The sequence below is a fragment of the Balaenoptera physalus genome (assembly GCF_965194825.1).
Source record: "Balaenoptera physalus genome assembly, chromosome: X".
Lineage (NCBI taxonomy): Eukaryota > Metazoa > Chordata > Mammalia > Artiodactyla > Balaenopteridae > Balaenoptera > Balaenoptera physalus.
This window is the reverse complement of record NC_138903.1, coordinates 131,144,546-131,158,722: the sequence shown is the minus strand read 5'-3', so window position 1 is coordinate 131,158,722 and position 14,177 is coordinate 131,144,546. Positions and strand designations below refer to the sequence as shown.

General features: G+C 40.6%; 1 protein-coding gene across 2 annotated transcripts in view; it reads right to left on the bottom strand.

The window, feature by feature from the left end:
• PASD1 (PAS domain containing repressor 1) overlaps positions 1 to 14,177 on the bottom strand; it is a 168,101-nt gene that overhangs the window by 40,514 nt on the left and 113,410 nt on the right. For both annotated transcript variants that reach the window (XM_082444880.1, XM_082444881.1), the window contains 4 exons: positions 10,553 to 10,652; positions 10,063 to 10,176; positions 7,969 to 8,096; positions 5,555 to 5,637 (listed from right to left, as the gene is read on the bottom strand). In XM_082444880.1, the coding sequence (XP_082301006.1) occupies positions 5,555 to 5,637; positions 7,969 to 8,096; positions 10,063 to 10,176; positions 10,553 to 10,652 (425 nt within the window). The remainder of the gene's footprint in view (positions 1 to 5,554; positions 5,638 to 7,968; positions 8,097 to 10,062; positions 10,177 to 10,552; positions 10,653 to 14,177) is intronic.

The window sequence follows — 14,177 nt, the reverse complement described above, 5'->3', positions numbered from 1 at the left end:
TACCGGTTGGCTAGAGGTCAGAGAAACACGATGAAATCTAAAACCCAGAATCCTGAGACTGCACCCCTTCTTCTGTCTTTTGTTTTATGTCTGCCCTTCTTAAGGACCAGACCCTGAACATAACAATAGGACAAGTTAAATAGCTCAGGGGCTATCTCCTTTGACACCAGGCTGCTGGAAAGCCCCAACTCCTTTCCTTATCTGTCAGCGTGCCTCCCAGGTGGGTGTGAGGGCCCGGAATCATCTGACTGCATGTGGCCTCCAAGCTGAGAATTCCATCACGTTCAGACTGGGTCACACCTCCTCCACCCAGCGAGGAGGCATGGACACTTTTCATGGAACAATTTGGGTGTTAATGAATACAGAACCGTCTCGTAAGGATGGAGGTTTAAAGATGCTGGCTTGAAACAGAAAAGGAGAACAACCTTAAATTAACAGAAAAGTAGTAAGAGTATTGAAGAAATCACCAAACATAGACTTCAAATCATGTCCGTAAGCCGGGTTCACAGGTAGCCCTTTGCACTTAATAATGTCTTTATAGCTCAGTAAGGATTAAGTAGTTTTTTTGGTTTTTTGTTTGCTTTTTTGGCCACGCGGCTTATGGGATCTTAGTTCCCCGACCAGGGATTGAACCCGGGCCCTTGGCAGTGAAAACATGGAGTCCTAACCACTGGACCACCAGGGAATTCCCAGGATTGAGTACAGTTTTAAATTTTAACTATTCAAACAAAAACTGTAACTATTCTATAATTTGGAAGTACTTCCTAACTGATAATAACTTGACTTTGTATAGTATTTTACAAAGCATATAGTTTTCATTTACTTATCAAAACAGATAGATCTCATTTCCTGATTTCATGGTCATGCACATTCTGCAGTAATTATCCTCACCATTTATAGATAAAGAGCATGAGACTTAATGAGGCTTCTCTAAGATCACACAGCCTGTAATTGGCCAAGCTAAGAAAAAAACAAAAACAAATATTGTAGCTTTAAAATCCCAATCCCATGCTTTGGTTAACGGCGGATGATTCTAACAAGGCCGTCTCCGGGCTACTCCACCAGTGCAGAGGCGAACTGGTGTGCTCCCAGTTCCTCCCCAAAAGCAGCTCTCACCGTCTTGGCTGGAGTCCTCCCCAAGTTCTGTGGGTTCTAATCCTCCAATCCTCTCTGCCCTCCTCTCCTACTAGTCGTCCACTGCTGAACCTGCTCCAGCCACACTGGCTTCTCAAACACACCCAATGTGCTCCTGCCTCAGGGACTTTGCTTTGCATCTGCTCTTCCTTCTGTCTGGAATATTTCCTCCCAAATCCACAAGGCTTGCTCCTCCACTCCTTTCAGATGTTAACTAAAAAGTCAGCTTCTTGTTGAGGCCTTAGCTGGCCACCCTATCTATTATGTTGACCATTGGAAATTGCCAATATTCCATCATCTCTTAAACAATGTAAAATGTCAATTGCATATGGCAAAATCTAATACAATTTAATTTCCCCTACAACCTTCCCTATCTCTCTTCAATGCTTAATATTTTCCTTCGGTCCTCCTCACCATCTAACCTATTTTGGTCTATTGATTGATTTTCTTTCTCCTCCACTAGAATATAAGCTTCCCAGGAAGATAAGGATTTTTGTTCACTGCTGTATCCTCAGAGCCTAGAACGGAAACTCCCACATAGTAGGTGCTAAATATTTGCTGTATGAATAAGTTTCGTTGGGCTGGAGTGATGAGACTGGGCAAGCTAAATATCTAGTGCTAGAGAAACCAAACCAAATGGCATGTGATACAGTGAGGTACAGGGCCCTCCCCCGGTCGAGATGACGCAGACATAAGGGATGAAGTCAGTACAGAATAGTACCAAGGCTCTGTACAACAAAACCTCACTAATGAGGACCACTGTGCATCTTTGCAAAATTCTCCTCACACTTTTGTACAAGATAACGCGTCTCTGAAACAAGCTGAAAGGGGAATTAGCCAGGAACACTCTTTTCGGTGCAGCTGCTGATAGGTGGAGTGTCCCCCCGGGGAACCAACTCTGTAGCAGTTTCTAAAGACTGCAAACAAAGGTAAGAGCTACTAGAACCCTCGGAAATACCTGCCATTTGATTTTCCAGTATTGTCTACTCTACCTTTGGGTGAAAAGACACTATCTTTGTAAAAAGCGTTAGGGCTAATCAGTGTGATCGCCTTCCCTACTAATTCTTCTCTCTCCCTACATTTAAGATGAAATTAAAGAAAAAAAAGTTTTCTCACAGTAACATCCCCAATCAAGTACTTCCCAAAGACTTCTTGAGTTTTCTCCTTGGAATCCCATACCAGCCACAGCTCCTGAAACTGATGTCCTAAGAGAAACGAGCCCAGGACAATCTGGGTCCCAATTCCAGCTCTACTGCTTAACCAACTGCGTGACTTTGGGAAAATCATACATCCTCTGCGACTGCACTTTCTCATCTTTACAATGGGTCTAAAATCTATGTTGCTGATTTGTGGAGAGTAAGTCAATAAACATGAAATCGCATCATGAAGAATAAAGTACAGGATGCATTTCTATTAAGATGATGCTATGACAGAACTCTGGGCCTCACTTATACATACAAACTAAGAGTAGCTCGCTGCTTCCTCTGACTCTAGCAGTAGGAAGATGGGAAAGGACTCCGCGGTATTCAATTCTGTGCCTGCCCCTCACCAACTCTGAAGTGTTCCTTACTTCTTTCTATGTTCAAGCAAGACCTTCTACTCCAGTGCATCTGTAGCTCTAATGGAAAACCCAGCTGTTGAGTCCCTCTCCTGAAATGAAAGGTTCTTTAGCCTCAAATCTGAAACATGCAAGGACAGGACATCCTACATGGAAACAGACCCTTTCTTTTAAACATTTTAACTTCCCCTCTTTGTGTTTCTTTCATAAGCACAGACAAAGCTTTCAAGCCTCTTAGCAGGATGCTTCTTCCCTTTCAAAGAACATTGAGAATTACCAAGGAAAGTTCCAGAAGCATCTGGGGAGCTCTAGGTCCCTATGACCTTTGTGCCTGATTACTTTTTTAACCATCCCTCAGACTGTAAAATGGGAGCCAGGTTATCAACGACTGCTCAGGGTGCCTACAAACTAATGTCCAACATGCCACAATCTCTTCTTCTTGTTATCTGAAAATATCCTGAAGACAAAGAGTAAGTCTATGAAAAAAAATAATGCAATACTGGTTTGCACTGAGCTATAACAATACTGCACTATGTTTGCGAGGTCTCATGGCATGGAATGGATTACCATTTTGATAGGATCAATCAATCAGTCCCTGAGCAGATGTTCATTTCTGCCTGCTCAATGTCAAGCTCTGTGCTAGACAGGGATGAGGCTGACTGGCCCTCCTTTATAGACCTCAGACTAGTGGACGAGTCAGGTCCACCAACAATCCATCATGTGAGAGCTGAGGTCGTTGGAGCCAGAACAGCGGCCATGGTGTTGAGGAGAGCAGAGGGATATAAGAGGGAAGAGAAGGGGGCTGGAATTAAACAGAATTTTCTTCATCAAATCCATCAGTTGTTTCCTAAGTGTCATTTTTCCATGTTACTGTCTGCATGATAAACAATCCATTGTCTAATATTTGAAGAAACTAGGAATATTTTATGAAAGTATTAAAATATATAAAATTGTAGTGCATTCACCCAATAATGGTAATTTCTTACTATATTAGAAAGGATATGATTTTAAGCCTTAAGAAAACACTTTTCTTGTATTGTGTGAAGACCAAGTGGCACAGATGTAGTAACTGGCTCTTTTCTGCATCAGAATATTTTTCATCCAGTTAAGTTCTGCTTAAAAATAAAATGTAGGTCTCCTTTGTCTCTGAACTCTCACTCTCTGAAGATTTGCTACAATTATCTGCTAATTTACACAAAATTCACTACACAAACCTACTAAACAAATCTGTTCTAGGTTGCATGCAAGAATATGTTTAAGTCATGTGCTCCTGGGTGAAAAGGATATGGTGGGCTGCTACTGTACCTCAGGTATTCTCACAGAATAGTGCCTAGAGTTCACGTTGCTTAAACACGTTATGTTTTATAGATGTCTCTCTCTCACCTTATTCAGTAAAAGGTCTTCTAATAAAGTAGAGGAACTAATAAGGGAAATGGGTAAGCCTAAGAGGCCCAAAGACGCGCACACACTACAAGAACCGTTGGGAATGATAAAGCACATTAAGAGAGTTGAATGGCTATTAGTCTTAAGCTTGGTGGTGCACATGTCCCTAACTCCTCCTATGAACCACAAATACAATGGTGAATATTTACAAGAAATTGAGATTCTGCAAAAAAAATCTTGCTGAGGAAAGTGAGTGTGATGGTGGCACGAGCAGACATGTGACACTCAACACACAATTACAAACTCGGTCTCGTGTTAGCAAGAGTTGTAGAGTGCCCAGCAAAGGGAATGCAAACAGACTGCCACCTCAAGCTCTGTTTTGCATCCCATGGCTCTGTGTGTAGCTTCAGACAACGGTTCTTAGCCAAACACCTCTGAGCTCTCCTGCCAGGAAGGGAAGATTCTCCCCTGTTCCTCAGATCCAGACACAGATGAACCTCAGACATTTCCTGTTTAACTCATTTCTTCACCAGCTCTTTCTTCCTTACCTCGTCCCCCCACCAAAGAGTAACAGACAGCACAGCCTCCAGCTTCCTCCTCCCACCAGACCTCACACAAACACGCCTTCAATCAGAAGAAGCCTCTCAAAACATCATCTAGTTTATTTTATTTTGCTAAGTATTACTGGCATCTAGTGCTCATCTTTAATGTATTGTTTTGTTATTTATTTACATACCCATGTACACTGTAATATAGAAGGAAAATGTAATCCATTCTCAATATTCTACACTGAGCAGTGTCTACTATTATGGCTTACTACATACAAAATACCTACTAATGAGTTTATCAAATATGCAATGATTAGATAGTACTACAAGTAATTTCTATTCTGTAGAAATTCTTGGCAGATTATTAAATAGTCGTATTAAGGGGTTTTAGTGATACCTAGCAAGTTGGCATTTTCCTGTGGGTTAGGAATGCATTTTTGTTTTTCCCACTCAAAATAATGGAATTAGTCACTTTGTTCTCTGAAAATTTGTTAACAAACAAATGTTAAAGAATAGATTAGGTTCACAAAAAAGAGGGACACCTGCATAATAGCAGTTACCCCAATGCTTATTTGTTCTTCTACCATTTAACGTGTTTCAAGAAAAGGAAGCAATCAAGTCTGTTTGTAAACGTATTGTCTTAATTTGAAAGTAATTAAATGTCTGTGTCAGTTAAGGTTGCTCTATTTATTGCTTTATTTCTTTTATAGAAAGCCAATCACTTGTATTTATATTCAGTTAGAAAAATATGAATTATACTAGCTGGGAAAGGAAATTCAAACTAGTAGATTGCTCATCTGGATTCAGTTGTTTGTTTTTTTTAATTTTCATTTTGATGGAAAAATATTCATAGTGATTTGTCTTGTTTCAGTTTTGTTTGATGAAACTGTGCCCTAGGTCTCCATTACTCATGGCAACATTAGCCTCTCACCTGTGGGCCACAGGTAGACGTTCCTCGTCCGAATCCGGGACCAGCAGAACATCTTCATTGGACTCCTTTACAGTGAAAAGGCCCTGCAGAAAAAGTGGCATTTTAGATACTTAAAATGTACTTATAGAGTAAAAATACCTGACATATTTGTGTAGGATGTAGTAAATTTGAAAATCCAACTCATCTGTATACCAGTGTGAGAAAGGCACTTGATTTTACAGATGTGAAAACTGAGGATTCTAGAGATAGAATGATTTGGTCAAGCACGTACAGCTAGTACATGCAGGATCAAAGTAGGTCCATTTCAAAGTTGAACTCTTGAGTTCACTGCCCTTCCACTGTTACACAGCCACCCTGTGAACAAAATCTTCCTCCCAAAAGCCCTCTTTTCTCACGAGATTTGTTCTCTAAAATGACCACTAGTATTGAACAAAAATCCCAGAAACCCAGAGAAAAACTGGCATAGATCACAAATAGAGATCCCTGTGCTCAGAGGGGGCCTAGGGTGAGGGTGGTGTGTCAAATGAGATTTTTCTTTCTCAGAGGAGGAAGTAGATGTGGGGGGTGACCCTCTAGATGGGATGTCTGCCTTCTCATGGCAGATATGAGAGCTCAAATCCCAGAGAGCTGCTGGAGAGGGATACTGAGTGGGGCCATCAGACCCAGCAGCTTCCTTCAGTTGCTTTTCTCTCGACCAATTTTCTGTCTTAAATTTGGAAAAATGATGACATAGATCACTATTCTAAAATTGAATGTAAAGGGGTCCTTCACAGCTTCTGAAATGTGGTCAGTTAAAGCCCAGATTTTAAACTTGAGAGGAAAAGTAAAGCAGGTCTTTTGCCCTCTCTGGATCGTAATGATAACAATAATAATGATAATAATGACAATGATCATGACTGTAAAGGCTCATATTTACTGAGTGCTTACCTGATAAGAGGTGCTGTCTTATTTGTGCTTCACAACAACCCTCAAGGAGGTACTATTATCGCCATTTATAGAAAGAGAAACTGAGGCTAAAAGATGTAAGTGACTTAGGTAAGGTCCTGTAGCTAGTAAGGAAGGATGTGAAATCTGGATCCAGAGGCCTCTCTTGTAAGGCAGTTGAATGTGTTGTATGTTACAACATCATCACAATATTAACATGGCTCAAACAGACGTTTGGATTTTGTCCCCATGCCCTCCACCTCATCTGCCCAATCCACACTGTCCCAGTCTTGTTCAAGTCAGTTGGTGGCACTTCCATCCACTGAGCTACTCGGGCCTAAAAGCTGAGTCATCCTTGAGTCATTTCTCTGTCTTCTCCCGCCCACTTCCAATGCATCAGCAAGGACTTAGGGCTCTACCCCCAAAATGTCACCCAAATCGGTGAGCTTCTATCTCTGTTACTGCAGTCCTAGTCCAACCCCTATCACCTCTCACACAGCTCCACCTGCTTCCATTCTTGTTCCCCTGTACTCCATTCTCAGCCAGCAGCCAACCTGGTCTTTTAAAAACAAAATCAGATCATGCCATCCTCCTACTTTCCACTCAAAGCTGTACATAATCTGGCCCCTGCCTACCTCTTGTACCTTATTTTCTACTACTCCTTCCCTCTTTCACCTTTTTCTAGTCACATGATGGTCCTTGTTTCCTGGAACTCTCCAAGCTAGTTACTACCTCATGACTTTTACAGCTGCTGAACCCTCTACCTGAATTGCCTTCCTGTCTTCACTGGGTTGGCACCACATCATCATTCGTGGTCTCTGTTCAAAAGACAGGTCATCAGAGAGAGACCTTCCCTGACCACTCTGCTGAACTCCCTACCCACACCAGTCATCAGCACATGATTCTGTTTTATCATCTCCATGACACTTGTCAATATTACTTGTCTATTGCCTGTTTCCCCAGCACCTAGCACAGTGCCTGGCACATAGTAGGTGCTTACTAAGTATGTTACTTAGTGAATAATTCATTAGCCTGAATTGATCAGATGAATTCTAAAGACTGATTTTTCTTTTTAGAGACAGAAACTGTGAGTTCTCTATTAGGAAGATACTAAGTGAGCATTGCGCGAGCAGGAGAGCTGCCTCAAAACTCACCGGGTGAGAGAAGCCTTTCTTTATCCACCTGCCAAAATGGTCACTTCTCTTACTATGTCCCAACCCCCAGCCCCTGTATACCTGTTTAATATTATACCAAAACCATTTGTCAATGAGTGTGCATCTCTTCTGGGTATGTCCAGATCTCCACTTAGATGTTCAACTTCTGAAACACAGGAGCTGATCTTTTCTCATTCACGTATCCTAACACAGCCCTCTGCACACATCAGGTGCTTTAGCAGTGCCGTGCAGTGGCTGAGAGACCAAAGGGGACATGTCCCTTTAAAGGAAGCCCACATGGCCACAGTGGGGGAGGCACACACACAACATACTCACCCTTTGAGTTTTAACCCTGAAGATACAAACGGTCCCCACCAGAAAAAACCGATTCTCCAAAGAAAGATTTGTGGCAGATGACTCACAGGACCGGCTGGGTAAGAAGCTACGGAAGAGCACCAAAGGCTCTAAGGGAGAAAGAGATACACATGTGACAATCCAATAGAAAGGTGGGGCGATTACACAAGAGGACGGGCACCTGCCATATCAGTGTGCCGTTTGCCAACCCACTGACAATTTTCAGAATTCCGAACCACCAATTTTTTCTGTCTTCCTTCCCAGTCACCCTCCCCACCCTGGTCTCCACCAAAACATGAAGTAATTACTGGGAAATACTTGTGAGTTCAGGGTGATTGTCAGTCTTCTGTCCTTACCCTGTGAATGGACATGTTAGTCTCCAAAAAAGTTTAGCTCCCCTTCTTTACATAGACCATGTGGGCATCAAAAATGTGTGTATAATTTGTGTGTGTATGTAGTCAAGTTTTTTTTTAAAGGTATTTGACCTTTGGTTTCCAAAGGCACGTGACAAAGATATCAGACAACCATGTGTGAGCTAATTTTCATTATTTATTTACCCATTCATTCGTTATATCTTTAGACCTCAGTGGCAAAGAACTGAGTTAATTATATTCTTAGTTCATGGCATATTATGAACACAGATAAAATTCCCACTCTTGTTTTTACTTTTTTCTTCTCTCTGTCCCTTCCCCACCCACAGGTACCCACTGTCATCTACCACATTTAATATATAACTTTGTAAAATATGTAGTCTGGTTCTATGTACTATATGCTTTTACAATTTACAAAAGTGACATTGTGCTATAGATCTCATTCTGTTTCTCAATCAACAATACGGTTTTAAGGTCTAACCATGTTGTACTATGTATATCTAGAGTTCATTGCTTTTTTTGTTTTTTGAGTTCATTGCTTTTGACTACTACAAAGTTTTCCATATTGTATATTTCCCCAGATTTTACTTGTCCATTTCCCTAATGATGCGCACCTAGGCTGTGCATCATTCCTCCCTCCTACCACGAACAACACTATGACATACATAGAACATGTCCCCTTAGACACAGATCTCTCTGCAACTTCGCCTCTGGGATATTTCCACCCAGCGATAGGATTGCTGAGTTACAGGATAATTGACTTCAGTTCACTCTGTTTTCCAGGATGGCTTCATGAGTTTACATTCCTCTCAACACTGTATTAGTGTTTTCATTTCTCACATCCTCACCAATATTTGGTATTATTCACACTCCTAATTATTTACATTTTGATGCGTGTACAGTGCTACTCATTGGTTTTTGAATTTTTCATTCTTTGCTTACTAGTGAGTTGGAGCATCTTTTCACATATTTGTTGGGCTATTTACCTTTGATTCAAGCCCTAGATCTTTTAATGGCCCCAAATCAGTGTTTATGTTAATTTATCAGCTTGCGGTTCCTGAAACCTTAAAAATTACAAATTCAGATCCCATATCCACATGTAAGACACACAGATTTGGGTTTTGATTTCCTGTAAATGACACATTTTTTTCCATTCAAACTCTGAGAGAGATAACAAGCTTACTCTTCCTCTAGGCCAGTGGACAGAATTTTACTGATCATTTTAAGTCTCTAGGTTTTATGTGTTGGTCCTTGAATGAGTGTTAGAACTCCAGACCCCAGCCAATGGAGCCAATGTATGATTTAAAACTCACTTAGGCCCAGCACAAAATCAGCTCCCTCTTATCACTAGGTCTTGTACTTTATCCTTTAATTTCTAGCACCCATGCATTTCCCTTTCTTTTAAGATTGGCTATGCAATAAACTTCTTAGATTATGTTTTAACAATAATTTCCTTGTTTTTCGTAGAAGGAAAGAGCCATCCTTATCAGATCAGTCCACCATGTTACCATATGACCCCACCTTGTAAATTTTGCTATTAATTTTTTTAAAGTTTAATTAATGTCTGTGGTCCACCAAAACCTGTGATCATAGGCGTAGGAGAGAGTGTGAGAGTACCAACAGTAGAAAGGCATTTATATTACCAATGAAGGGCTGCATAATTCATGAACTCCATCTAGATAAGATTAAAAACTGTTTTGCTTACCATTAGAAATATCTTTTATACTCAGGATGAATTTCACATATTCATAAGCAGGGCTGCTACCGTGTTCAGCATCTCCTCTTTTTAAATGACAGCAAAAATCAATATGTTTTCCTACTAAAAGAAAACAAATACAAAACGTGCTTACATTTGTACTTAACTATATTCTGCAGGATTCTTTCATATGATTATTGTCTTACTTAGACTAGATTTTACAAAAATATTATTTTCTTTTCATGAACATTAGCACTTGCAGTTATCTATGTTGTATCTGTAGAGTTGGGTATCAGCTAGAACATAATTTATAGAACACTAATACAATTATACAAAAGCTGAAATAATCAGGGTTCATGATTAAGAACAAGATTTAATAGAGGAGAGATTTTTTAATACTAGAAATATAATTTGTGAAATGTCTTTATTATTCCTGTAAGTGATTGTTATCTGTCTCTTAAAATCTAAGAACTTACTATTTGAAACAAACAGTCTGTACCTGAGTTTGGCAAAGGAACTTTGAGAGCAATCTTTTGGTAGACTTCACTTTTCTCTTTATCAGGCAGAAGGCTTAATAATTTTTTACCCATGATGTCATTCTGAAGAGGGAAAGAGGGAATAAATTTTGTTATCTGTACTACTATATTTACTTCCTCTGTCTCCTTACTTAAGCTTATCATCTGGGAGGGAGATGCAAAAGGGAAGAGATATGGGGACATATGCATATGTATAACTGATTCACTTTGTTATAAAGCAGAAACTGACACACCATTGTAAAGCAATTATACTCTAATAAAGATGTTTATAAAAAGTAATAGATAAATAAGAAAAAAAAAAAAGCTTATCATCTGCCCCACGTCAGCCATCTTGCAGTCAGACCTGTTATACTTCTAAAGTCCCAAATCACATTACGCCATTCTATGACCATCACCACCTACCTTTGCAGTGCGCTCATGCAAGTACCTCACCTCTCCAACAATTATCCCACCCACTGAGACCTCCAGTCCATTCGCATCCAGTTTTCACTGAACATTATCTCCTTCAAATTGTCACATCCCTCCTTACCCAGTTCAGATGCCATAGTCGATCATTCTGATCACTGCCATGAGCTCTTATTTGCCTGGGAAAATCCCAACTCTGCTTAATTTCAACTCTTCATCTACCCTGTACCTTCCCCCAAGCAACTGAATGTGTATGGAGAAAACCCCACATCCATACTGTGTATTATTTTAAATGGGCACTCAGCTCTGCCTAGAAATCATTCCACATTTCCCTAGATAATTCACTCTTCTACTCTTCAATATGACTATTTCTTGCCTTCTCCTCCTTCAAACCTGCAAAACCGCCCCCTCCCCTGCCACCCTCCTCATATTCAGCTAGGATCTCATTTCTTATTTCAATTAAAAACAAAGGGAGAAGGAAATGTCAATATCTCCCTGCACCAAATCTTACCGACCTATCTGCTCCTGTGGCCAGAGACCTGCTTTCTCTCCTATTGTACCAAATAAGCTTCTACCTAAGTCTAGTGCACTGTCCTTCATCCTCTCTCGACTATTCAAGGACATCATTTCAGAAATTCTCCCCCTACCCCCCACATCTTTAAGCTTTCCCTTTCTGCTGGGTCTTTCCCTTAGCACACAAATGCTAAATCAGAAATGCTGTAATATCTGCCATCTTAAAAACAGAAACAACACAAAAATCCAAAATCTTCCTTGACACTACATCCTCTCCTCCATCTCTAACTACTTCTCTGGTCCACTTTAGAACAAAAATCATTGAAAGGAACTATACTTGCTGTCTCTCATTTCTTCGCCTCTCACTCTCCCTTAAAACCACACTAGTCTGATTTTTATCCTAACCACTTCACTTTTCTGGTTACCAATGACGTCCATATTGCCAAATTCAATAGTCGATTTCAACCCTCATCTTGCCTAACATCTCAACATTTGATGTATCAAATGACCTCTCCTTCATGCTTGAAATACTCTGTTTACTTGGCTTCCAGGACACCATACACATATGGATATCCTTCTGCTTCAAAGGCTACTCCTTCACAGTTTCTTTGCTAGATCTTTCTCCTCTTCCTGACCACTTGGCACAAGAGTGCTCAGGGCCTGGTCATTGGACCTCTTCTCTTACTATCCTGTCTCCTGTGGTCTCTTCCAGTTCCACCGCACCAAATACCATCTAACTGTTAATGACTACCAACTTCTCACCTCCAGTCCAGACTTCTCCCTGAACTCACCTTGATAACTAAACTTGGATGTCTGATAGGATTTCAATTTTAAGACATCCAAAATAGGGCTTCCCTGCTGGCACAGTGGTTAAGAGTCTGCCTGACAATGCAGGGGACATGGGTTCAATCCCTGGTCCAGGAAGATCCCACATGCTGCGGAGCAACTAAGCCCGTGCACCACAACTACTGAGCCTGAGCTCTAGAGCCTGCGAGCCACAACTACTGAGCCTGCGTGCCACAACTACTGAAGCCCACGCGCCTAGAGCCTGTGCTCTGCAGCAAGAGAAGCCACCGCAATGAGAAGCCCGTGCACCGCAACGAAGAGTAGCCCCCGCTCGCCACAACTAGAGAAAGCCCATGCACAGAGCAAAGAAGACCCAATGCAGCCAAAAATAAAATAAATAAAATAAATAAATTTTTTAAAAATAAAATAAAAATACATCCAAAACAAGTGCACCAGATATTTTCCCCTCACAAACATGCTCTTCTCTCAGTCTTCCCCAATTCAGTAAATGGTACCACCATTTACCCACATGTTTGTCCTTGACTTGCTTTTTTTCTCTCAAGCCCCAAATCCAGTCCATCAGCAAACTCTGTTGGTTCTACCTTCAAAATACATATAGAATCGGTCCACTTCTCAGCACTTGGTTTAAGCCATCATTTTTATCCTGGATCCTGCAATAGCCTTCAGTGGTCTCCCTGCATCTATCTTTGCCACACCCTTGCTCCCACTCCATTCTCCACAGAGCAGCTAGAGTCATCAATTTAAAACATAAGTCAGATCAAGTTATTCCTCTGCTCAACATTTTCCACTGGCTACCCAAGTGATTCAGAGTGAAAGCCAAAGTATACTTCCAACGTCCTTGACAGCTCTATGTTCTGGCTCTTTGCTGCCTATTGACCTTAGCCTCTCCTACCCTCCCTCTTGCTCACTGCATTCCAAGTACACTGAACTCCTTGCTCATGTTCAAATACAGCAAGCAAACAGTCATCTTGGGGCCCTTAAGCTTGCTCTTCATTCAATGTGAAACACTCTTTCCCAGATGTTTGCAATGACTTTCTCCCTTACTTCATTCAAGTCTCTACTCAAAAGTATTTTAAATAGCATCAATTCCCTGACATTCTCTTCCTGTGTTTTTTTTCATACCACTTATCATTACCTGACATCATAGTCACATGTATATATTTATCTATTCATTATCTGTCTCCCACAATAAAATGTAAGTTGCATTAGAACAGAGACTTTGGCCGTCTTACTCACTGCTACATACTCAACACCTAGAACACAGCTTGGCACAAGTGAGCACCCAATAAATATTAGTTGAATGAGTGAATAATACTGTACCACATAGTTGAAGTATGGTGACACATGAATAAACTGAATATCAGCCTTTAAGTAATGAGTTTTTAATGTGATAGGAACAAAATAATAAACAAAGTTCTCTTTGTAGCTTAATTATGGCTTTCACAAATTCAAATGATTTTTAATTGATTAATATTAATAATCTACAGTCAAAATTCAGAAATATATTTTTATGGCCCATTTGTAGAAGCCAGCCTACAAGCTGGCCAATGCTCAAATTAGCAGATGGATCCTGTCTCAATCAAGAAAAGTCTTGGCTCAATTCAGGGCAGAAATACAACCCTAATTTAGCAAAGAAAACATGAAATTAACAGGAAATAGATTTTTTTTTCTTGGCCACGCCACACAGCATGTGGGGTCTTAGTTCCCCGACCAGGGATTGAACCCTTGTCCCCTGTAGTGGAAGCACGGAGTCTTAACTACTGGACCGCCAGGGAAGTTCCAGGCAACAGATTTTGACAATGAAAGTCACATAGTAAGAAACTGACTTCCCAAAAGAAAAAGATATTTTTCATTCAACTTAAC